The 25,443-nt window shown below is 54.2% G+C and overlaps 1 protein-coding gene and 1 pseudogene across 1 annotated transcript; one reads left to right on the top strand and one right to left on the bottom strand.

Annotated features, from left to right (window-relative positions):
- Window positions 1-1,100: 1,100 nt before the first annotated feature.
- Window positions 1,101-15,386, bottom strand: KRT7 (keratin 7). The gene is made up of 9 exons (XM_043564006.1): window positions 14,928-15,386; window positions 13,181-13,392; window positions 11,020-11,080; window positions 9,767-9,862; window positions 7,899-8,063; window positions 6,559-6,684; window positions 4,481-4,701; window positions 1,840-1,874; window positions 1,101-1,448 (listed from the first exon to the last, which is right to left on the bottom strand). The coding sequence occupies exons 1-9, from the start codon at window positions 15,255-15,257 to the stop codon at window positions 1,282-1,284; spliced, it is 1,413 nt and encodes a 470-aa protein (XP_043419941.1). The 5' UTR covers window positions 15,258-15,386; the 3' UTR covers window positions 1,101-1,281.
- A 3,400-nt stretch (window positions 15,387-18,786) lies between these two features.
- Window positions 18,787-22,064, top strand: LOC122473442 (annotated as a pseudogene).
- The last annotated feature ends 3,379 nt before the right edge of the window (window positions 22,065-25,443 follow it).

The following is a 25,443-nucleotide window of genomic DNA, read 5'->3' as shown; positions in this document are numbered from 1 at the left end:
CGGCAGCCCCAAATACCCAGACAGCGTGAGAAAGAGCTGGAAGCAGAGGGAGAGAAAGGCAACCAGGAGGAGACTTAGCCAGGAGGGGCAGGGCCCGGCTCTCCTGACACCTGTAGGGGGGCACCTTATCACTCACGGCTGGCGGGACACCGACGGTCCACTTCCCCCACTCCCCATCCCACCCCCACCTCAATATATGAAAATTCCTGACCGTAGGATCGAATATAGACTCCTCCTCCCCCAAAAACCAACACTCTCTTGATAGCCCCCCTTATATACACCACCATCACACCCCCCAGGTGTCCTAGACACAAGAGACCTCCCCACTACCCCCTCCCCACCATCCATCATATGTGCTGTTGCAGGAACAGATATCCCCATAGACCCTAAAAACACCCCCACACGCGTACAGACACACAGACCCCCGACCCCAGACACAGAGATGCTCTTATCGAGCAGCTGACACACAAATGCCCCTCCCCCCACCAGGGAGCCGGATACACACACAAGCCACCGCCCAGGCACAGAGCCTCCTGCCAGGGGGTCCAGATTCTGGGACTCCTCACCCCTCCACCTCCCAAACACACACAGGCCTCCTCCCACTGCCATAATCACCCGCACAGAATCCCAGACCCAGAGAGCCCCGGCCAGGACCTGAGGGCCGGGCAGACCCAGCACCAGCAAGGGCCAAGGGCGCGAGCTGGCTGGTACATCCGAAACCCAGGCCTGCGGCAGCTGAATGTCTGGGCCTTCTCACAGCAAGGAATGAACTCTGGCAGCACAGGGCATGGGGGTGGGGGTGTGCAAACAGCCCTCCACTCCCTCAGCAGGAGAAGGCTTCAACACCCACTTCCTGGCAGAGCCAGACTTCCTGGGATGTTTCTGGGCTTCAGGAGAGGAGCTGGACTCAGTCCCAGCCCTGGGAGGAGGCCAAGGCCTCACACCGGCTAAGAGCCACGCCCCTCAGAGCACCACCACCAGGTCACCAGTGTACTTTCCCAGTCACCTGCACAAGTGGCTTCTCCGTGTTCACAGCAGACGCCATCCTCTCTGGGGCCCCTTCCTCCCCATGGCTCCCCAACCAGCTGATGAAGCCAGGATCCCAGGGGCCAGGATGGGGCTCACCCTGGCTTCAGAAAGGCTGCTTTATTGGAAGCTATTCTGACATCACTTTTCAGACTGCCTGGCCCTCTTGGGACCCGTGATGGGAGTCCTCCTGTGACTGGGGGGGGGGGGGGGCGGGGAGGGGGGGCAGGGCTGTGGGTCTCCACACAGCAGAGCTCATTTTCGGATGCTCCTGTGGGTGGTGGCTGAGGTCCTGGTGGAATAGGACTTGATGGCCCCGGGCCCTCCGCCGCTCGAAAAGCTCAGGGCATTGCTGCCCATGGTTCCCCTGAAGGACAGCCCTGCCAGCCCGCTGCCACCTCCACCGGTGGAGTTCACCACGGCTGCGAGAAACAGGAGGAGGGCTCATCAGCACGGGCCCACCACCTGAGGCCCCACCCCTCACTCCACCCTCCCCTCCTGCAGTACCTGCCCCTCCCCCTCCCCACTGCCTGACCCCACCCCCCACCACCCTCTTCGAGCGGGCCCAGAAGGAGCCTGGGACAATGCAGGGGATAATGCACCACGGGTTTCCCCCGCCCCACTCTGCCCTCTTGCACGCCTTCCCTGGGCCATTGAGCCCAACTGGCTGGGAGCCTCAGGGCACCTGCTAAAAGCTGGTGAGGGAAAGAAGCTCCTGTCCCAGACAAGGGCAGGCCCTCAAGCCGACATGCCATCCTATAAGACCCAGTCTAGCCCGGACAGCGCAGGAAATGGCCACAGCCAAGGACTTACAGATGTTCACAGCTCCTACTCCATCTCCGGCCAACCTGGGGGCAGAGGAGAGAGACCTGTGAGAGCGACTCTTTCCTCAGAGCTGGAGGAAGCAGTCCCAGGCCCCTCCATCCAGGCACCAGGCAGGACCAGTATTCCTTCCTCTGTCCCCACTGCGGGAAGGCTACGTGACCTTGGGCAATGTCTCAGAGCCTCCATTTTCTCACTTCTAAACTGGGGCCAACTTAGTCCCAACCTCAGACTTGTTTGTGAGGGCTGAATAATATCATTTACCTAGAGCCCTGGGCACACAGGACTCGGTGGATGGGAACTGTTATTATTTATGAAGACAGCTGCCTCCCCTAACCAAATCATAAAATCCTCAAAGCAGGTTGTAGCTTATTGATTCTTGGATCTCTGGCCCCTTGCGTGAAGTCTGGCATGTAGTAATTGCTCAGTCTGTATTGAAATAATTAATGAATTGGAGATTTCACGAGGGTCGCTGAGGCAGGGACGGAGGACGGAGCAGAAGGTGGTCAGGATGGCTTTAAGCAGACTATACTGGAAATAGAAAAGCCAAGGGAGACAGCTGGACGTGTTTGTTTTGTGACTCACTCCATTGTCACCAAGCCCTTGGCCTTAGGGTTGAGTTTACTCTGCAGTGAGGAGGGGAGACCTCACTTTGGTAGAAGGAGTGAGGAGAGCCCAGCTGGCCTCATCACCCCCAAGTCCAGGAAGGGGGAGGAGCAAAGGCCAAGTTCAAGAAAAGGATATGCCAGGAAGCTTCCAGGCCCCTTGCTCAACTGGGCCCTTCAAGCGCTGGGAGTTGCTAACAGTTGTGGGTGGGGAGGGAAGCCAGGTTGCAATTAGGCAGTGATTTCATGAAACAGTTTCTGGTGCCATGCCTGAAGAACTCAGAAGGAAGAGACCTGAATGTCTAAGACTTTAGTGATTCGTGTGATTTTTCTTTTCTCATCCTAACTAAATATTTGTTTTTGTGCAATTGTGTATTTGTAACTCTGTATTCTTAAAAGAAGGCACCCCAAAGTGCATGAGTTCCTAAGACCACAAATCCTAGACCTGCCCCTGGGAAGAGTCGAGGGGTTAAGGGATAAACAAAAACAAAAAAAACAAGGAGTCCCTCTCCATGTCTCCTAAGAGTGGAGAGAGGACCGTTTCCTCTCAGAGAACCAGGATCTAAGCCCCGATGGTAGCAACCGACGCTGAGATTAGGCTTTCAAGGGGGAATGTTTCCACTCTCCATGTAACCTTGGCCATGCCACTCACCATCCCTGACCTTCAGCCTGCTTGTCTGCCCACGGGAGGAAAAGGATCAGGCCCCATTCTAAGGGTCCCCACCTCTGGCTCTATGAGGAAAAGAGACCCACGGTATGTGTTCCCAAGAGAGTGCTGTCCCTGCTCCTGTGGTGGAGAAGGGTGCAGAGACAGGCATCATAGCTGGGACAGTTGGGCTCTGGAAGTGCCCTGTGCCCCAGATCAGCTGCTCTCTCTTCCCAGAGGCCTTTGGTGTTCAATTCCTCTTCCCACAAAGGCTGGATGCCAACCCAGGTAGGTTACGGGTCAACTGTAATGGCAGAGACCCTTCCTCCTCTCCTTCCCCAACTCATATTCTTAACCACGCTTCTTCTCTTCCTCTTCCCTGCCTCCAGGCACTCTACCCTAGCACTCTCTCATTCCCCAATTCCTTCCTCTCCACTCCATCCATCCTCCAGCCTCTCTCTCCAGCCCCTCCGGAATAATGCTCCCAAAAGAAAAAGTTTGTGTAAATTCAGCATTTTACCAATGCAACTGAGTGGTCTCTAGGTACTTCCTCTGCAAATGTTTGGTCTTCTCGGCCCATGTACAAGCTCCCCAAGGGCAGAAGCGCGTCTTACATATTACTTATCTCCGTGCTGGCTTCCAATAAGGCAAGCCCTGATGAGTCCTACTTCCAAGCCTTGACCCACGCTGTTCCCTCTCACCCTCTCCAAACCCTAGCCTTCGCCCAAGGCACAACTCTAAAGCCTTGCAAATTGACTGAATGAATCGACCAACCCATCAAGGTGAGAACGAAGGCCCGACTTCACGGACATAGGTTCCAAGTCTTTCACGAAGAATTCCTGCAACGCTAACCCAGCCCGGCCTGCTCTCTGGCAGCAGGTATGCAAATATCTCGGGGACCCCACGACATTCAGTCAATATCCTGTGACTTGGCATTCAATTATGCAGTGAGAAGCAGCCTGGCATCATGGACGAGGCTTGGACCAGGAATCAGCAGAGCGTGACTGCACACCTGACTTGCCCCCTCAAGTCATAAAACCGAACCGCAGTTTCCCCTCCGTAAACTAGAAACAGTACCTGCCCTGCTTACCTGAATGTGTTGTGAGGGTCAAATAAGATGACCCTGGCCACCCATATGAAGTGGCTGTTATTATTCCAACTTTTTCATTGAGCGTTACACCACGTGGTCTTTCCTACTGCCAGGTCATCTCATCAGGGGCAAAGAAGCAAGCACCAGCTATACCCTCCCTGCACTTCCCGCCCCCCCGCCCCGTGCCTTGCAGAAAAGAGTACACAGGAAATGTCTGTGGGCGAATGAATGGCAAGCCCCAGTCCCCACTGAGCCCCAGAAGGATCCCCTTCCTGGCTGCTGTGACCTCACCGGCTCTCCTCGCCCTCCAGCAGCTTGCGGTAGGTGGCGATCTCGATGTCCAAAGCTATCTTGACGTTCATGAGCTCCTGGTACTCCCGCAGCTGCCGGGCCATGTCCTGCTTGGCTCGGTGCAGGGCGGCCTCCAGCTCCTCCTTCTTGGCACGTGCATCCTTGAGGGCCAGCTCCCCATGTTCTTCGGCTTCTGCAATGGCAGCCTCCAGCTTGGCACACTTTAAGCGATAGTGCAGCTGTGAGCTGGGGGGCAGGCCTCGCCAGTCACTGCCTCCCTGCCTCCCCGGCCAGCGCCAGGGCAACTCACTCACAGTGGCTTTCCTGGCACCAGCCTACTCCCCCAGCACCCGGGAATCCCAAGGATTAAATACATGGGCTCTGTCAGGGCGCCTGGGTGACTCAGTCTTGTTGGGCGTCCGACTTCGGCTCAGGTCATGATCTCACAGTTCGTGAGTTCGAGCCCCACATCGGGCTCTCTGCGGACAGCTCAGGGCCTGGAGCCTGCTTCGGATTCTGTGTCTCCCTCTCTCGCTCTGCCCCACCCCTGCTCATGCTCTGTCTCTCTGTCTCTCTCTCTCTGAAATAAGTGAACATTAAAAAATTTTTAGAAAATAATAAATGCTATTAGGATTTACACGTGCCCATCCCCCCAGCCCCCAGCTGGAGGAGATCCAAAGCCACAGGATCTTCATTGAGTCCCCAAATTTCAGGCAGCTGGCAAGAACAAAAACCATCTTCAAAACAGGCCCAGAAACAGGGGGACTTGGAGCAGAGAGACACTGCTTGGAACCCCCAGACCCAAAATGTCTGATCAACAGCCCCCCTGGTTTGGGCCAGGTTGGTCGGATTCACGATGGATCCGAGCACCAGACGCCACTTCCGGCCCAGCATGAATGAGCATTCCTTCTGTTTGCAGCTAGTCCTTGCCCCAGAAGCCTATCTAGTCCTGGGCCTCCTCTCGTGCAGCTCAGAGAGCTGCCACTCCCTCCCCTGCCCAGCAGCCCAGCACTCCCCCTGCCTCTTACCGGCCACTCCCTGCCTCAGACCCTCCCTTGTCTCCAGTGAGCTCTGCCTCCCTGCCAGCCTTCCCCATCCTCCGATCCTCCCGGGAGACCCTCTCGTGTCCACCTGTCGGTGCCCTTCCCTATCACACCGGTGCCCCCTTGGCCAGGGACTGGACCCCACCCCCCTCCACCGGCTCCTCAACACCTGCCCCTTGCCAGCTACACATCCTCCCTTTAGCCTGTCTTCATGGGAAGCCTCTGCCCCAGCCCGTGCTGAGAAGGAGCAGTGAGTCAGACGAATAGGGTCCTGCTCTCCAGGCATTATTTATATTTCAGTGAAGGTAGGGGACAGCCAACTACTTCATTAATAAGACAGAAAACTTCATATATTGATAGATGCTTCAGGAAGCTTCAGACACACTGCTGACAGAGTGGCTGGTGGTTGAGGAAGCCACCTCTGAAAAGGGGACTTGTGTCCAAAACCCCAGGGATGACGAAGGGGTGGCCATGTGCTGAGCTAGGAGAGCCACATTCCACACGGAGGGAACACCAAGTGCAAAGGCCCTGAAGCCTGAACGTGTCTGGCAAACGCAAGATACAAGAAGCAGGCTAGTGTGGCTGGAGCACAGTGAGAGGCAGTGGTAGGAAGTGAGGGACAGGACCTTGTGAGCCACACTAAGGGTATCTGCTGGCCTGGGTCCCACGAATCCCTGCAGATTGCAGGCTCCCAGGTACAGCACGTTGCACCCGGAGAGAGTTGCAAGGAGAGTACCAATTTGGTAACGAATTTGGTAACGAATGATGGTTTTTCTCGGGCTGGGAAGTCTGAGGCTCCCTCCACAGGCTCTGTGCCCAGCTAGGACTCTTCTTCTCCCTTTGGCCTGAGCCAGGACCTGGCCACGAACATTCTCTCCTGGAGATCTCACAAGGACCCTCGAGATCTCACAGGCCCGTGAGACTTGAACTGCACCAGCCTTAGGCCGGGAGAGCCTCCTGCTCCCCATTCTCGGATGGCTGCCCTTCATGTACCCCAAGAAACAGGGAGGAGCAGGGAGGAGGGCTTGTTCCCACCTGGTTCTTAATGCTGTCGATCTCAGCCTGCAGCCTCTGGATGGCACGGCTCATCTCTGCAATCTCATTCCGGGTATTCCGGAGGTCGTCCCTGTGCTTCCCAGCCTGGGCCTGGAGGGTCTCAAACTGGAGGGCCACACAGAGATGTACGGTGAGGGGATGGTCAGTGATTACAGGGAACTCATCCTTTGTCCCATCCACTGAAGGCCCAAGGTTGTGAGTGATGAAACCTCCTAGCTTATCTTCCCAGGAAGCCACGGTCTGACCCCCAGCAATCTTCACGCCCTGCCAGCAAGCAGGGGGGTATAGCAGAGGTTTGCTTTCCTCCCAGTCAGGACAGGAAGGGCGAGGATGGCTCCCTGGGGCCCACCGCCATTGGTCCTGGGCCTCCGCCCATCCCCATCATGTCCCAAGTGCCGGAGAATCACTAGAAGTCTGAGATCCTCACCCGTTAAACAAACCCCTATTAAAAACACACTTATTGGGGCGCCTGGGTGGCGCAGTCGGTTAAGCGTCCGACTTCAGCCAGGTCACGATCTCGCGGTCCGTGAGTTCGAGCCCCGCGTCAGGCTCTGGGCTGATGGCTCAGAGCCTGGAGCCTGTTTCTGATTCTGTGTCTCCCTCTCTCTCTGCCCCTCCCCTGCTCATGCTCTGTCTCTCTCTGTCCCAAAAATAAATAAACGTTGAAAAAAAAAATTTTTTTTAATAAAAAAAAAATAAAAACACACTTATTAAAAACATCAGCACCACCCATTTTACAGATGGGAAGAATGAGTCCTGGAGAGTGGGAGCCACTGCCCAAGGCAAGTCTGAACCCAGGTCACCTTGTTGGCATGCCTGTGCTCTCACCTATGTCCCACGGATGATTCCCTATCTCAGCAGAGACATCCCTCTGCTGCTCTTACATGCTGCCTCAGGCTCCCTCTTCTAGAACACTGGTTTACCCCAGCACACTCCCTCAGCACCTGCACAGTCAGCTCCCCTGCCTCCACACAGCATGTGCAATGATTAAACCTCCCCGGTCTGGAGGCCTAGGGCCCAGGATCTAGTCCCTACTCTTGCATCTACTAGCTGTGTGGAGTTAGGCAAATTGCTTAACCTCTCTGTGCTTCAGGTTCCTCTGCCCTGTCCCCCATCAGGCTGGGATCTCTTCCTGGGGAGGGACTTGGCCTTCACATCTTCTTCTTCCCAGGGCGCTGGAGAGTACCTTAGACTTAACGCTGGTGCCTGCCAGGACAGTGGGACCCAGGCCCTAGAGGCTTGGAGACAGGTGAGGAGTAAGGGAAGCTGACACCGAGGACCTTGCCAGGAAGAAAAGAGTACCCTCAGCAGCCTCACACCTTGGTCTGGTACCAGGCCTCAGCCTCAGCCCGGCTGCGGCTGGTGATTTCCTCGTACTGGGCCTTGACCTCGGCGATGATGCCATCCAGGTCCAGGGAGCGGCTGTTGTCCATGGACAGGACCACGGACGTGTCCGAGATCTGGGACTGCAACTCTGCCAACTCCTGCCGGGACCAGACGGAATGTCAGGACTTGGGGCATGACCCCACCCTGTTCCCACAACCCATCCTGGGACCCCCCCCCCCCACTGCCACACTAGAGGAAGGCAAATGGAGAAGAGGGAGAGGAAGGCAAAGTGGGTGTGGGTCACCAGGAGGGGACACAGACCCAGCACCTGCTAAATAGTCCACCCACCCCTGGCAACCCAGAGAGCCCATTAGTAACTTCTCAACAAAAGAGTCTGGTGGGATCACAGCCGAGAGAGAAGCGACAGAATGTGGTGAACGGTAATGTCTCCTTCTGGGAACTCTGCTGTGGCAGGAGCTCGGTCGTGAAGTGGATCACTAGGGGGTGTGGGTAAACTAAAATATCCCACCCAATAACGGAACTCTCTCCAGCCTTCAAAACGGATGATATGGCTGTACTTATAGCTATGGTACGTCATTACATGAAAAAAAAATACACTCCTGTTTTTATTTAAAATACATATGTCTAGGGGCGCCTGGGTGGCTCAGTCGGTTGGGCGTCTGACTTCGGCTCAGGTCATGATCTCTCAGTTCATGAGTTTGAACCCCGTGTTGGGCTCTGTGCTGACAGCTCAGAGCCTGGAGCCTGCTTCAGATTCTGTGTCTCCCTCTCTCTTCCCCTCCCCTGCTCATGCTCTGTCTCTCTGTGTCTCAAAAATAAATAAAAACATTAAAAAATAAAAATAAAATAAAATATATATTTTTGTATCTCTGTGTGTATAGGCACAGTTCGCAAAGTCTGAGAAGGTAGGCACCAAGATGATAAGAGCACAGACAAATGACCTGTTTTGTGCTTTACTCAATTTTCTGGATTTTTGGCCATGAGCGTGTACTTCTTTCATGATTAGAGGAAAATAATTAAATACACATATACGTATACGTAGGCACGCATACATACATAGACGTGCATATATATAACATACAACAGACGTATGAAGGGCTGCAGAGAGATCAGAATACCCGAAGGAAACCCCAAGGAGCCAGCCCCTGCATTAACACATGTGGAAATTTCACTGAGGGGCTAATGGAGGCTGGACGTTCACAGAAGCTAGACTGAAAGGAGTTGAGAAGTGGTCTATAATTAACCTCATATATAATAAAGTCGCAGACCAGCCCTGCCAGATGACTGGCCATCCTATCTTCCGCTGAAGGCCAGAGATTCCCACTGATAGGAGTGGAGAGGTTCTAAATCCCCAAGTGGAAAAAGAATTGAAAGCCCAAGGCAGGGGAAGAAGGAGAGAATCAGACCACAGGGGTAGACAGTGGCCTGTACTTGGGGGCCACCCATCCAGTCCCTCCGGGCGTAAACTCCTAGGCACCACAGTCTCTCCTGACTCAGAACCCCCTGCCCACCCCACCCAGCCCACCTCTGAACTCCATCACAGCCCAGGATTCCCTAGACATTCTCCTGGTTCCTTCCAACCCCTCCCAACACCCCTCCTAACAAATGGTCATCCCATGTCTCTGGAAGGCCAATCCTATCTGACCCCACCCTGCTCAGCTACCCTCAGCCCCTCCTAAACTCCCTGCCCACCATGGATTCCTGAATCCAGAAAAATTAAAGAAGAGGATAAGGCCTACACACACACTCAACACATACCAAGACGGCCCAGAGGCAGGGGGTAAACCCCTTGATTAAGACACAGAAGACATGACACGTCTCCCATATCCAAGGTCCTTACCGTCTCATAGAGGGTCTTGAAGAAGTTGATCTCGTCATTCAGGGCATCCAACTTGGCCTCCAACTCCACCTTATTCATGTAGGCAGTGTCCACATCCTGGGGGCGGGGTGGGGGGGTGGCAAGAAGGGGTAGAGAAACACCATGGCTTCATACACGGACCATTTAGCTGGGATGGGAGCAAGCCAGCTCTGTCCAACCCACAGGGTCAAACACCAGGGCCCTACCAAGAAACAGCAGTTCTCCAGGCCATGTGACCTGGCCACAGGACGTCTCCTCTACTGGGCCCTCCCAGGCTGCGTGAGGAACATCATTTCCATGCATCATTCCAGGAACCATACCGGTGTCTGCCTTCCCAGCACCGGAAGCCCAAAGCAGCCCGCAGCCCCAAACCTAGCACTCTCCCAGCTCCTGACTGGTGGGTTGGACACAGCCCTGGCTCTACCACCTACTAGCCATGTGACCTTGCACAAATCACTTCAACTCCGTGAGCCTCAACTTCTTATGAAATAGAAGAGCACAAAATCATCCAGACTCCAAGATAAGGCTCATAGATGTGGAGGACCTCCAGCCTAAATGCAGCTTAGGTAACTGTGATACAGGTAAGCCACAGATAACAGTGCAAGCCCAGGTGTCACTTGGGAGCCACACATTCTTGTGCCCAAACTCCCGTGGGTAAGGCTCACTTTTATTCATCCCCAAAGCTCCTAAATCTTGAAAGGCCCAGCACCCTGGGGTAGGTTGTCTTCACGTGGGTGGGCCGTGAACACAGTTGCCCAGAGAGTGGACTGAATCGGGATCTGAAATCAAGCCCTTGTAAGATATTCCTAAGGCCTTCTAACCTTGGCTTGCACTTCTCCAGGGACAGGAAGATCGCTCTGCCTCAGGCAGCCCATCGCATTCCTTCAGCAAATATTTCAGCCATGCCATTTGCCAACCTTTGTCTGTCATGCAAAGTTCTGACTGTGATAGAGCACTTCCCTATTTGGGCTTGAAATCTCCCCTTCTAACCTCCATCTTTTGGTCTTAGCTCTAACCCCTCGAGGCCAAAAACAAGTCTAGTGACTCACCGACGTGCACACAAACACACACACACGTATCTGTCCTTTTCCAGGCTCATCACTCCCTTCTAGTACTCGGGCCAGACTTTGGCCACAGGTCCCTACTGGCTGGCTGCTCAGGTGAGAGAGCCACGTGGTCCCCTGGCCCATGTGTTTTCGGACAATGCCCCCACACCGGCCTGTCTGCCCCCTCACCTTTTTCAGCACCACGAACTCATTCTCAGCAGCCGTGCGACGGTTAATTTCATCTTCATACCTGCAGGAGAAGGAGGGTGCGTGGTGTGGGTGCAGCTTTGCCTCTGTCCCCCCTCCTCTCCAGGTGTGGAACTCTGCCCTGCATTGGCTTCACCCCCCCTTAATGACACGCCTGGGAAATTGGGTGTCAGCTGTGAAACCAAATGTCCCTGACTTTCCCTTATAGCTATTCCTAAGGCTAGGAATCTCGGCGCAGGATGAAAGGGGGGAGAGGAGGAAATATATATAAAGTAAAGGACAAAAACTGCACAATCTAGGAGCAAAAAAGCAATAGTCATAGCCATGCTTAGGGATCCTTTAAATGGGGCCTGCAGTGTTAGGTGCTTCCCATGGATTAGCTCACTTAACCCTCACGACAACCCTGTAACAATGGTACCACGATCAGCAGGAGGCACAGAGCAGAACATAATCTGTCCAGTCACTAAGCTGCTAAGTGGCAAAGCCCAGACTTAAACCCAGGCAGTCTGACTCCAGGCCCATGCCCTAACCACTGCCTAATCCCACCCTCAGGAGGCAAAGAAGGAGCCTGAAGCAGAGGCAATTTATGAAATCAGGAAGAGGGTGCAGCCAAGTTCTGGGGAAGAACCAGGCCCCAGCTAGGTGGTCTGGCGCCAACCCTACTCCCACAGGGCAACCCCCCCCCCCATCCCTCCTTGTTCCAAGAGGCCAGCCCCACCCATAGGAGGACACTGGCAATTCAGGACACAGAGCAAGAGAGCACTGGAGCCTGACCCAGCATTTATTTGGAAACTTTTTAAAAAAAGGTGTCAGAAGCAGGAACTCAGCAGTGCCCGAGGGCTACAGGAGGGCAGCAGGGCAGCTATGATGGGGAGCAAGCAGGCCCCTCCAGGAGCCCAGACCCCCAGCGCCCCGCTCCCTGAGGTTCTATAGAATAGTTGTGGAAATATCCTGAAGGCCATCTGTTCACTCTTGACTCAGCACCATGCCACTGAAAGCAGAGGGCACACAAATCGGAGCTCACTGGGCCCTTCCATGTGCCCTTTCCAGGCCTCCCTGGGCCCCAGTCCTGAGCTCAGCCTGGCATGTAGGCTCTGGAGTGAGGGTATATGTGAGCGCATGCACACACACACACACACACACACACACACACACACACGACAACAGAGGCTCGCTGGTTGCCCTGCACCTGTCTGCCTCCACCTGCTGTGGGATTATTGCTGTTGACTGTCGCTCTAGGCTGTCGCTCTAGGGAAGTAGGGGAGTGGGCACCCTCCACAGAGGCCTTTTTGTTTGTTCTACCTCCGGTCACAGCCAGTGTCCCTGCTCGGCTTAGTCATGCACCTCCAGGGCAGAGCACAGAACTCACTCACTACTCCCAGCACCACTGGGCAAGTATGCTAGGGTGGGGCCCAGCCCAAGCCTCTGGCTTCGGTTTCCGTTCGGTGACAAAAGAGAATTCAGTGGGCACCTCAAAGGCTTGTCCTTAAACCCCCAGTCTTCCAGGCCCCTGCAAGCCCCGCCCACCGCCGACCCCCCCACCCCCGCCCCACCACAGCCTCCTCTCTGGTTCCTGCGTTGACCAGAGCCACCCCTCAGCCTCTGCAACCCTCCCATGGCTCACAACGCTCCCTCCCTCTCCTTGCTTCTTTCGGCCCCAAGTCGGCTCTGTGTCTCCTCCTGGGAGTCAGGGGCCCGACATTCAAGTCCCAGCTCTCCCAGTGACCTGCCACATGATCTCCATCAGGACCCTGAATCTCTCTGGTGTCTAACTCCTCACCGAAACAGAGGGGCTCTTCTAGAACATTCTGTGAGGGTCGCGCACGTTCTGAAGCACACCGGTCACAGGACACCTCTGTCCTACCCTCTCCTGGGGCCTTGGTCAGGCACCCAGAGAGAACAGCGTGGGTCAGGGCTGAGCGGGGATATTTCCCTGGGAGTAAGTCGGAAACAGCCCCCGGGAACAAAGAAAGGAAGGGAGAGACAGGGAATGTGTCGGTCAAGGCCTTCCCTTCAGGGGTTGCTGTACTGAGCGGCTACACACTTGATCCCTAAGCCCAGAGAAGGCCTGCTGAGGATCAGCCGATGACGGCACACCCCTGCCCCCCACCCCCGCCAGGGCACACCACACTAGGATCAGTACTTGTTCTTGAAGTCTTCTACCGCGTCCTGCACGTTCCGCAGCTCCACCTCCAGGCGGCCTCCTTCGAGCTGCAGCCCCTCAAGCTGCCTCCGCAGGCCAGCAATGTGCGCCTCAAAGATGCTGGGGAGGCCGCTGCTCTTGGCCGACCTCTGCTCCTGCAGCAGGGTCCACTTGGTCTCTAGCAGTTTATTCTGCTGCTCTAGAAACCGCACCTGACAGTAAAAGAGAGGAGGAAACTCATGAGGGGCAGGCCGTGCCGCCCACACTGGGCTTGGGAGGGTCTCCGCCCACCCCGCACAGCCCAGGCTCCCTTACACCCCCAGTCTTCCAGGCCCCTGCAAGCCCTGCCCTGCTTGGGCCCTGGTGGGCCGTTCCACCAACCGGGGACCACAGCCCTTGGTCCCCTCCTCCAGGGCTCTCTGTCTTACGTGTCTTAAAGCCTGACCCAGGGGTCAGGGCTACCCGGTCACCAATGTGTTCCCTGCCACCTATGTTCCCTGCCACACTGCAGATGATCTTTCCCCCCACCGTCCCTGAAGGGTTGCCCCCTCCCTGTCTGTCCTGGGCCACCTCCCTCAGTATCCTCTCTCTGCCTCCCCTTTCCTCCAAAATCTCAGGACAGGGTGCTACAAAATGAGCACCTACTAGATGCTCAGCTTGGGGTCCAAAAGTCCCCTTGGATGCTTCCAGTGTGCCTGGGAGTGGGAAGCAACCTCCCCAAAACTAGCAACTCGGAGCAGCAGGACCTGGGGGGCTACAGACAGTAAGGTAGAACCGCTCAACAGCAGGGGAGGAGCCTGGGCCTGGGGAGGCTTCAGGAGAAACTTAAAGATGTATACGGTGTGAATGATGAAGGAGAGGGCATGGGGGCGGGGGAAGGAGAGAACTACAGCCAAACAGGGGAGGGAAGGTCTGGTCTATACCCAGGAGGCAGGAGGCCCTGGCCAGAGGGGTCCAGCTAAGCTAGCCCTTAGTTCCTGATCCAGCCCTACATCGCTCCCTTCCTAGACCCTCCAGTCAAGTCTGCTCCTCTCCTTGCCAAGTCCCACTCTCTCTCCCCCAACTCCCTCCCCCAACCCTGTGGGACCCAAACATCCAGGAAAAAAACGCTATCAAATGGCCCTTCCCCAGGGCCTCTCAGTGTGCTCCCCACCCCCATGGGGCGCGGGGGGGGGGGGGGGGCGCCAAATGGGCTCTCTCCAAGGGCGTCCCTTCCACCACCAAAGGGAGTCTGGAGGACCAGGTAAGTGGGCAGGCACGTCAGGGAGCCTCCCTCCCTCCCTCCCTCCAGCCCTTGATTTTCAGCATCTGCCCCAGCAGAAGCAGTAGGAGGAGGGAGGACCTTCTCAGCTGGGAACAATGTATCACCCCTACCCCATCTCTGACGCCACACGGCCCCCTCTCAGAGAAACTCCTGGCCCTGGCCTCTGGAGCTCCCCACCTGAATCAGCCCAAGAAGCCAGCAGCCCACTCACAGACGCGCCAGCCGCCGCCAGCCGCGGCTGCCTGACAGACTGAAGCACACATCCTGGGAAGAAAAAGCAGGGCGATTTGGGCAGCTCTCTGGAAGAGGAGGCTTGGAGACTGAAGGGGAAAAACAGCCACAGGCTTCACGAGAAAGAGAAAGGTTTCTGATAGTGGCGGAAAGAGAACACGCCAGGCCTCCGGGCGCCTGGCCCGCGCGCGGGCTGGGCTGGGTGGCTGCCGTGGCCCGGAGCGTGGCTTGGGGCCGGGTACGGCGACTCACCTTGTCGATGAAGGAGGCGAACTTGTTGTTGAGGGTCTTGATCTGCTCGCGCTCCTCCTGGCGCACCTGCTGGATGGTGGGGTCGATGTCCATCCGCAGCGGGACCAGCAGGCTCTGATTGATGGTGACCTCGCGGATGCCGGCGCCCACCGGGCCCCCGTGGGTGGAGCGCACGGGCACACGCGCCCGCGTGGCGCCCAGGCCGTAGAGGCTGCTGCTGCTGAAGGCACCGCCGCCGGGGCGCACGGAGCTCAGGCGCACCTGGGCGCCGCGACCCGGGAAGGCGGCGGAGCGCGAGCTGAAGACCTGGGAGCTTAAGTGGATGGACATGTTGGCGGGACCGGGCTGGACCTAGCGGCGGGCGCGAGGGAGCCGAACTCGCTGACCTCCCGCGGCCGGGTCGCTTTTATCCGCTAGGCTCCGGTGGCGGATCGTCTTACACAGGTAGGGGCGGGGCTGGCCGCCGGCCACCCTTCGCTGCCCGCCGGGCCCCTCCCCGGGCCACGCTTCCGCTCTCCGCCCTGGCCGGGCTTTGGGGCCCAAGCCGGAAGCTCCCAAGCGGGGCGCAGGGCCATAGACCCCCAGAGCCCCGGATACGGGCTGACCTGCAGAGTGGCGGGAGGGAGACCACCAGCTGAGCAGATCTGAAACAAGTTCAGTGTTCCGGGAGGAGGCTTGGGCAAGATTCCTGAGGCCAGAGCAGAGAGATCAAGCCGTAAAAGACTGGGGGAAGGGGTGGGCAAAAAGTTCTAGTCCGGGAGTCAGCCCCCAGCTCCCTTCCCCAGGCATTCCAGAAAGGCATTCCCTGACAGCCTCCAACCCCCAAGTTCAGTTCCTCCTTGAGGGATCAGCTCAGTTCTTGAGTAATCTGACCCCAAGGTGCCCTGGCCTGGCTGGTTTCCCCGGCAAGTCCACTATATAGAAAGTAGGCCAAGTGGGGCACGACCCCTCTTCTGGTCCCTCTCCTCACTCCAGTGGGCACCTGAAGCCCAGAGACACTGTGAGAATGGTCGCCTTGGGGCCGGGCTTCCCCCTACCCCTAAGTCACATTCCTATCCACTTATTTTATTTGTCCCTGGAGAGGAAGGGGACACCTGCGTGTAGTTGGGACACTTTGTGGATGTCTACACTTCTGTTGTGTACAGACCTGCAGGCCACTGGGCTTCTCTGTGTGCTCACCTGAGACGTGTGTGTGTGTGTGTGTGTGTGTGTGTGTGTGTCTGAACGTTCCTGTACAGGTGGAAGTCTGTCTTCAGCGTGTGGCAGGGTGTCTGTGGACACACAATTGCACACTTCTGTAGGCAGGTCTGTGAGCATGCTTGTTTGTGTCTGCACGCAAACACTCCTCCCCATCTTCCACTGCTGCCATTTTCCTGTTTAAAGGTCCCCCGCTCTCATCGTGTCGCCCACCAAACAAGTCCCAGCAGTGTCAGACCCAGCCCAAGTTAGGGAGAAACACGGCGCTGGAACAGGGGGCACTGGACAGAGACGGCTCCAGAGGCTTCGTTTCTCGGAGCCTCCAGCCACGCTTGCCACGCACCCTCTGTACGGCCCCGCCCTCATTCTCCCCAGACCCGGTTCAGCTAGAGGGGCCACCTAAGGAGCCTTTGGAAAAGACAGCTGACAGGCCTCCAGCCCCTCCCCAGTGAGCCCACCAGCTTGTCACCTCAGACCAAGCCCTCGGGGCCATCCTGGGTGGAGGAGGGTGGGAATGGAATGTCCTTCCTGGTTTTCACTTCAGTTAGATAAGGATTTCCAGTGAAGCTGACCTTGCAGCAGCCCCTACTCAGGGTTCTCAGTAGAGGCTCACGCCCCCAGCCCTCCCTCTCCTCCGTGTTGGTGTTGAGACAGCTCAGGCCAGAAGCAGAAGGATGCCCAGGGAGACCGCCGGTGGACTCTGCTATGGGGTGTGTGTGTGTGTATGTCTGGGAGAGAGAGTCGTAACCTGGAAGCTGTAGTTTGAAGAACACACAGAATTCCTGGCCTTGTGATATTTGCCGTCGTGGGGAGCCCACTCGCCCCCAGCCCCCACCCCCAAGCAGGCTAAAGAGACCAACTGTTTCCTTTCCACACGCTCACGCACATACCCTGTCATTCATACACACACAGATACACACGCGCGCGCGCACACACACACACACACACACACACACACTCCCGCTTCCTTACCCCTCAAGGTTCATTCTCAACTCTTTTTCCCCCCGCTACCTCCCACCCCGGGCTCCTACCCCTCGGCCCCCACCTATGGTCTGCAACCCTTCCTGCCCCCTCCCACCTGCAGCCCCCACGGGACCTGCTCCCAGCCACCCTTGCACTTCTCCCGTAGAGCCTGGCCTGAGAGATCTTTGCAAACCAGAACACTGCCAGTGACCTCCCTCGTGACCCTGGATAAGTCACTGCCCCTCCCTGAGCGTGGTTTCTACACCAGAGAAGAAACCCCAGCGTTCCATGGCAAGAGGGAGCTGAGAGGACATTCAAAGAAGGCTTGGCGGATCCACCCCTCAGCCTCCCCATCCCCTCCCTGAAGTATTCCCGGCAGCTCCAGCCCTGCCCACCTGTCTCCCCCCACCTCTGCATCTCCAGGCCGGCCCCGCAAGCGCACTCCGTGCCAGGCTGCACACATAAGCACCCTCTGGACGGCTTCCTGAGGAGCCGTCCACACCGAGAGGCTGCCGAGTGCATTCTGGCCTGCACGAGTGCACAGCACGGCGGGCCATCTGAACGGAGTCTCCCACCGCAGCCCATGGCTCTGCCGGCTTCACAGACCTTCCTTAGGACATTTGGGGCAGAATCTTAAGACAAGATAATCCCCGAAGCCTTTCCTAGTCGGCCCTTCCCTGCGCAGCACGCCAAGCACACCCACCAAGCACACGCTCAGTGGCCCCCTCCCTCCCGGCCTGGCTTCCCACCGAGCCTCTGGAGAGCTAGGAACCAGCAAGTGGTTTGGCTGCACTAAACCCGCGGAGGGTGGGGGACACTGTGGTGCTGCAGCTCCCCCCCTCTGCCCCGCAGGAGGAATGAGCTGCTCTTCTCCACGGAGGCTGAGGCGGAGGCGGTGGAGACGTTCTTTTGGCTCCTGGCTGCACTTTCAGAGCCATTGCTCACCGTCCATCCCCTGGAAACACAGCCTCTGATTCCTAAAGAAGAAAAAAAGGCATGATCGGTTTTCATTAGCTTGGAATGCAAATGTTTGCGATCGTAACAAAAAAAAAGAAAAACATTTATCATGTCTGCACGGAATGTAATACTTTTTTTTTTTTAATCAAATACCGAAAGACAAGAAAGCAACATAAATGACAGCCAACAGGCTACTTTCCTGACTATGTGAACCTGTAAAAAAAAAAAAAAGCCAACGCAGCAGGAAAGTGGGTAACAGACGCACATAATATGAGCCAGCAGTGTGCACAGGATACTTAATCTACAGGTGCCTGGCGCTGTCCTAAGCACACAGCATCTGTTCACCCGTGAAGTTCTCACAACAGCTCCTCAGCCCAGTGTCATCGTCCCCATTTTAAGAGAGGGGGCAGAAGCACAACAAGTTTAAGAAAATGGGTCAAGGTCACACAGCTAAGATGTCGAAAATCCAGGATCTGAACTCTGGCAGTTGAATCACTAGATTACTTACAAAGAAAAAGAAAGAAAGAAAGAAAGAAAGAAAGAAAGAAAGAAAGAAAGAAAGAAAGAAAGAAAGAGAGGGAGAAGGGAGGGAGGAAGGAAGGAAGGAAGGAAGGAAGGAAGGAAGGAAGGAAGGAAGGAAGGAAATGGAAGGAAGGAAGGAAGGAAGGGAGGAAGGAAGGAAGGGGAGGGGAGGGGAGGGGAAGGGAGGGGAGGGGAGAGGAAGGGAAGGGAAGGGAAGGGAAGGGAAGGGAAGGGAAGGGAAGGGAAGGGAGGAAGAAAATAGCAAATATGAAAAACAAAATGCTCCACCTCACTCAGATTAAAGAAATACAATAAGAATAACATACGGAAAGTCACATGCCCCCGTCACATTGTCAGGCTGCAAAGCTTGGTAACGGTGATGGCGAGCATGTGGCCTTGTCCCTCGTTCATGGGATCACCCACTGGCCCATCCTCTTTGGAGGGCAAGTTGGCATAGCTCTCGAAGTTAAAGCCATTTGCGCTTACCTCAGTCAACAAAACAAATAAAATGAGTACACTTGTCCTTGACCAAGTACACCCACCGCCAAGAATTTATCCTACAGATGCTCTCACCAAAAGTGCACACACGTGGTCTCTGCTGCCCTTGGTTTCCATCAGCGAAAAACAGGCAACAACACAAATGCCCATTAGTGGGAAGAGATTCGGTGGGTTAAGCTGTGTACATTCAAAGGGTGCTATTTACTGGGAAAAAAATCCTTTCTATGCTGATTGAGCTTTTGCCTTTCTATATTGGTGGCACAGATCACTGCAGTTTTTTAAAACCCAAGAGGCTCATGCTGTCCAGCTACACCACGTCTACCCCCTCCCCTGTGGCTGGCCCCTGCTGTCCCCACAGTCACCTCCTGACCTCCTGGCCACTCCCTCACACTCGCCAGGGACTCTGACACCTGGCTCCCGGGGCTCCTCTCCAGCCTGGCACCCCCACTCTCCAGGTAACAACCTGCCCAGCATCTCACCCTGACTGTTCCTTAAATCCTCAATTCCAGTGATGTTCCCATCCAAACTTTTCCTCTTGTCTCTGCCCGTGGCCACGCTCTAGACCCTAAACTGCTCCATCTCTTGGAGAGTCTGCCCTCACGCTACAGGACTGATCATAACTATCTCACTCAGCAGCTGGGTTCTTCAGCCTCTCCAGCATCCCCAGGCCTGAACCCCATTCTTGTTTTCTCCCCACCCACTACCCTCCTTGAGACTTTGTGTCCAGGTTGGACCTCTCAGACCCCTCAGTCTCTGAGGCCTGACTCTGCTCAGCCTCCTCCACCTGAACCCTCAGCCCGGCTCAGCCCCGCTCACCCTAAATGCTGAATCCTGCTTGAGTTCCAAACTGTAGAGCATCTGTGAAGACCATACCATCAAGATGTGGTGTCACCACCAACTCACAGTCCCCAGGCTCAGCCACATCCTCTCTGCTACTGGGCCCCTCTCTCTGCTTTGGGTCAACAAGCTTTTCCAGTCCTCCCAGTTGCTATGGCAAAGCTTCTCCACTCTCTTGTGTCCTCCCCCCTCCCCCCTTATCTTCAACAAAGTAACGTAGCATTCTTCTTCACTGAGAAAATCAGGCCATCTGGTAAAAACCTCTTACCTTCACTCCTCTGCCCAAACTTACCTCCCCACCCACCTTTTTCTTCCTCCCTCCAGGCTCTGAGGACAGACAGTCTCTCCACCAGGACACCAGCCTCTCTCACCTCCTCAGATAGAGCATTCTATTCTTTGGTCACCACTTCTTAATACTGTCACCCTCTCATTCTCCTCTCCCTCTGCCTGCCTTTCCATCTGTCTGCATGCACTTCAGTGGGGTTGTGGGGGCAGAAGACAGGTGTCAGCAGGCTGCAGTTTGAATGGGGCGAGGGAGTGGGAACAGTAAGTACCCACTACAATGTCTCACGCAGTTTGACAGTAAGAGAAAGTAAGGGGGGGGGTGGTTGGCTTGCATGGAAAGCGAGGTAAAGGAAAGGATTCCCATGGGATGGAAAGACTTGATGATGCAGGTTGGTGGGGGGAAAGGAGAGAGACCATAAGGAGAGGTGTTAAAGATGGGGAGGGGGGGCGGTAGCTAATTAATTAGGGTTTTGGCTTTAATGGATGGGGCCAGCCTGGCTCAGAGGAGAAACACCTCTGTATGGCAGGAAGGAGCTAAGGATGGGCAAGGATATGGATAGATACTCAGAGGTGGGCAGAGGAGGCTAGTCCAGAGAAGTTTCTACAGACGATGAGAATGGCTATTTCTGCCTCCAGGGGTGACAAAAACAACATTTTGTGAGGTTGTTCTGTCCCAATCCTCTCCACGTGATCACCCTATGCATGTACTCTCTCTGGTCTCTGTCAGAAGTTACTCCCCTAAAAGAGATCAGCGGTCTTAGTGGAAACCACACAACACCAGTGTGGCCCTCTGGTTTCGCTTGGACGTCGTTTCCCAGCTGCACAACCTTGTAGTTCACCTCTGTGGGGCTCAGCTGCTTCTTCTATAAGATGGGAAGTGAATAGTGCCTGTCTCGTGGGTTCTTTTAAGCAGTGAAGAAGAGAGTGTTAGAAAACACACTTAAAGACTCGGTGTATGCGAGTTGTTGCCGACGTTGAAGTTATTGTGACAGATGGCCATTGCCATGCTCTTGGAGATTCCTATCCTCTCTTTTCTGGTAGGAGCCCCAGAACATTAGGACTTGAGATACCCCCTCTCTGGGTTTATCCCTCATTTGCTAACTCTGTGCTACTGGGGGTGTCTGCAGGGTCTTACATTACCCATGGTGGTGCCACTGCCCCCACCCTGCTCTCCTCCTCCATCCCCGGGGTTTGTGCTCTCTTTCCTGCACACCAGGAGTCCTCAGCCACCTTCTCTTTCAGGCTGTTGCATCCTGGTACATCTATTTCCCATGTTCCTGCTGAACCTTCTGGGCTTGTGGAACCAGATATGCAAAAAAATGGTTCCCCTACTTCTCGAGGAGGTTCACCGTGATGTACAACGAACAGATGGCGAGCAAGAAGCGCGAGCTCTTCAGCAACCTGCTGGAGTTTGCGGGCCCCTCCAGGAAGCTCTCTCTGCTGGAAGTGGGCCAACTTCAAGTTCTACCCGGCTGGATGCAGGGTGACTTGTATCGACCCCAACCCCAACTTTGAGAAGTTCTTGATCAAGAGCGTCGCCGAGAACTGACACCTGCAGTTCGAGCGCTTCGTGGTGGCTGCTGGGGAGAACATGCAGCAGGTGGCCAATGGCTCCATGGATGTGGTGGTCTGCACCCTGGTCCTGTGCTCCATGCAGAACCCGGAGCAGATCGTCCAGGAGGTGTGCCAAGTGCTGAGGCCAGTGAGTGAGGAGGAGGTGGAGGAGAGCCATCCTCACTGTGAGCAAGGCTAGATACCTATGGGCTTCAGGCACAGCTCCCACTGAGGGTGACCTTAGGCAAGTCCCTTCACTCATTCATTTATTCACCTACTTTTTTTTAACGTTTATTTATTTTTGAGACACAGAGAGAGCAGCAGAAGGGCAGAGAGAAAGGGAGACAACAATCTGAAGCGGACTCCAGGCTCTGAGCCATCAGCACAGAGCCCAATGGAGGGCTGGAACCCACGAACCGCAAGCTCATGACCTGAACCGAAGTAGGATGCTTAACCAACTGAGCCACGCATTTATTCACTTATTTATTCAACAAACATTTGGAGAATGTTGACTATGTGCAGCAACCCAGTATTTCTGGTGTGATCGATTCATCTCAGAGAGGTCAAACGACTTGCACAGAGGCACATAGCTCACAGAAATGGCAGAGACACAACTAAACTTCAGGCACGTTAACCTCTAGGTTAAGAACTAGGCCAGAGAGCTTCTCCCCGTGCCACTGCTCTGGTGTCTTCCAAGTCCTATCACAGAATTCGGTCTTCTAAAGATGAGAACAATGAACCCCCCACAGGGCATGCCAGAACATAGCCCTTCTCCAACAAAAGAGAACTTGCAAAGACGCAGATAGCTATCTTTATTTATGGAGCATGTTCGGTTTCTACTTTGGGGCCTCGGGAGTTATCTGCATACCATGGCCTAGCCTTTTTTCTGGTCAGTCATTTTTTGTTTGTGAAAAAACTACCCTGGGAAAGAAAGGAGGAATTGGGGAAAGCAGTTTCTCTAGAGACATGGCCTCACCTTACACCTTTGAACACTGTTAACTTTTCAGCGTTTCTTACTCCATGGTCTTTAATTATGAAGGCAATTAATCAGTGCATCCCAACTGTTCAAGAGAATTCAAAAAATCAAAGAAGAACATGGGGAGGGGGGAGGAACGCAAGTTCTCCTTTATTTGCCTAAATCCCTCTCCCTGATCCCGGACCCCTAACTCTTTAATTCCCTACCCTCCTCCCCTCTTTGCTCTTGACCCCATCAGTGTCTCCATCCCATAGCTGAGGCTTGGTTGAAATAATCTGTAACTTTACATTCTGGGGCACCTGGGTGGCTCAGTCGGTTGAGCATCTGATTTGGCTCAGGTCAGGATCTCATGGTTTGTGAGTTCGAGCCCCAGCGTCAGGCTCTGTACTGACAGCTCAGAGCCTGGAACCTGCTTCGGATTCTGTGTCTCCCTCAGTCTCTGCCCCTCCCCTGCTCGTTCTCTCTCTCTCTCTCTCTCTCTCTCTCCCTCTCTACCCCTCTCTCTCTCAAAAATAAACATTAAAAATTTTTGAAATAATCTGCAACTTCAGGTTCAACCTATTACTAAAAGTTTTCCCCCTTGTGTCCTGTTTCAAAGATCTTTGCTAAATATAGAACATAGCTTAGAATCCGTTTATCTCGTCCATTTATTTGCTACAGATTCTAGTCGATTTACTGCTCTCCACTGTTTCCCATTCTCTTTGCCTTTCTCTACCTTGAGGTTATTTTGTGTTTTTTCAAATTTAATTTTCATTTGTCTTAACTACCTTCTTGAGTCGTTTCTTGAGAAACGGTTCACGGAGACATCCTTGGTCTGAAAAATGTCTCCTCCCTCATGCTTACATAATATTTTGGCCAAGATTTGTGAATCTGAGTCCTTTCCCCCAGAAGTGGTGAGGGAGCATTGTCCCATGAGCCTGGGGCTTTTCAAGTTGCAGGCGATAGTCTGATTCTCTTTCTCTTTCCATTTCAGGTCACCTGTGTTTATTGTTTGTTGTTTTTATGCAGGGAGGCTTTTAGGATTCTCATTTTGGTTTTCTTTTCCTCTTTTTCTCTCTTTCCTTTTTTTTTTTTTAAGTCCTGAAAATTCACCAGGAAATGATTAGGTATATATCTTGTTTGTATTAATCTTGCTAGGCATTCAAAGAACAGTTTTTACGTTAGTACTCAAGTCTTTCTTTTAGCTCAAAGAAGTTTTTCTTCTCCTGTTTCTGTCTTTATTAGTTCTTTTCTATTTGTTGTTTTCTCTTCTTCTGGAGCAGCTGCCATTCAGATAGAAGATCCGCCTAGCTTTGGCATCCTCGCGTTTATCTTTACACTCATAATTTCCATTTCTTCATGCTTGTATTCCATGTTGTAAGATAGCTCCCCCATTTGATCTCCCAGAAGACTTCGCCTGTCACTCAGCAATATTTGTTCTACTTTTCATTTTCTCTATTGAATTTTAAACTCAAGATTTTTTCTTAATTGCCAAAACCTCTTTCTTAGTCCCAGACCATTCTTAGCAATATGCGGTTGAATCCTCATAAAAGTATTTCTGTTGAGGGGCGCCTGTGTGACTCAGTCGGTTAAGCACCTGACTCTTGGTTTATGCTCAGGTCATGATCTCACGGTTGATGAGTTTGAACCCCACGCTGTCAGTGCGGAGCCTGCTTGGGATTTTCTCTCTCCCTCTCTCTCTGCCTCTCCCCTGCTTGTGTTTTCTCCCTTGCTCTCTCAAAACTAAATAAATAACTTTTTTTAATTTTTTTAAAAAGAAGTATTTCTGGAGTGCCTGAGTGGCTCAGTCAGTTAAGCATCCTACTTCGGCTCAGGTCATGATCTTGTGATCTGTGAGTTCGAGCCCCACGATGGGCTCTGTACTGACAGCTCAGAGCCTGGACCCTGCTTCAGATTGTGTCTCCCTCTCTCTCTACCCTTCCCCCACTCACATTCTGCCTCTCTCTCCCAAAAATAAACATTAAAAAAAAGAAGAAGAAGCATTTCCGTTGGGGGCGAGCACCTGGCTGGCTCAGTCAGAGGAAAATGCAGCTCCTTTTTTTTTTTTTTTAATTTTTAAGAAGAAATTTGTCAACGTTTATTTATTTTTGAGAGACCAGAGAGAGACAGAGAATGAACAGGGGAGGGACAGAGAGAGAGGGAGACACAGAATCTGAAGCGGGCTCCAAGCTCTAAGATGTCAGCACAGAGCCGGACGCAGGGCTCTAACTCACGAACCATGAGATCACGACCTGAGCCAAAGTCAGTTGCGTAACTGACTGAGCCACCCAGGCGCCCCAGAGGAGAGTGCAACTCTTGATTTTGGGGTCATGAGTTCAAGCCCCACATGTAGAGATTACTATAATAAATAAATAAATAAACTTAAAAAAAAAAAGAAGTATTTCTGTGGGGGCACATGGTTTTCAAGTTCTATTTGTTCCCTTCCCATTTTCCCCAGTAGGAGGCACTGACTCTGATTGTGCACATCGGTGCTGTCTCTTCAGGCTGGCAGCGAGGGGGCAGGTAGACATTTCTCCTTGCCTGAAAACTGGAGAGAGCTTTTAGGTTCTTCGGGGGCTCCGGGTATGAACAGATAAGGGCAGTTTTGTCCCAGCTCAGGCAGAGTGGGTCCTCGCTAGGGCGACCACTGTCAGTAGGTTTAGGGGGCTTCTCCCCAGATCTTTTGCACAGTGGCCAGGGCTGAGTCCTTTCCTTGCCCTGAAGGAGTGGATCTACTCACTGAGATGC

Source organism: Prionailurus bengalensis, chromosome B4 (genome assembly GCF_016509475.1).
Source record: "Prionailurus bengalensis isolate Pbe53 chromosome B4, Fcat_Pben_1.1_paternal_pri, whole genome shotgun sequence".
Lineage (NCBI taxonomy): Eukaryota > Metazoa > Chordata > Mammalia > Carnivora > Felidae > Prionailurus > Prionailurus bengalensis.
Note: the sequence above shows the minus strand (reverse complement) of the source record. Positions and strands in the feature narration are given on the sequence as shown.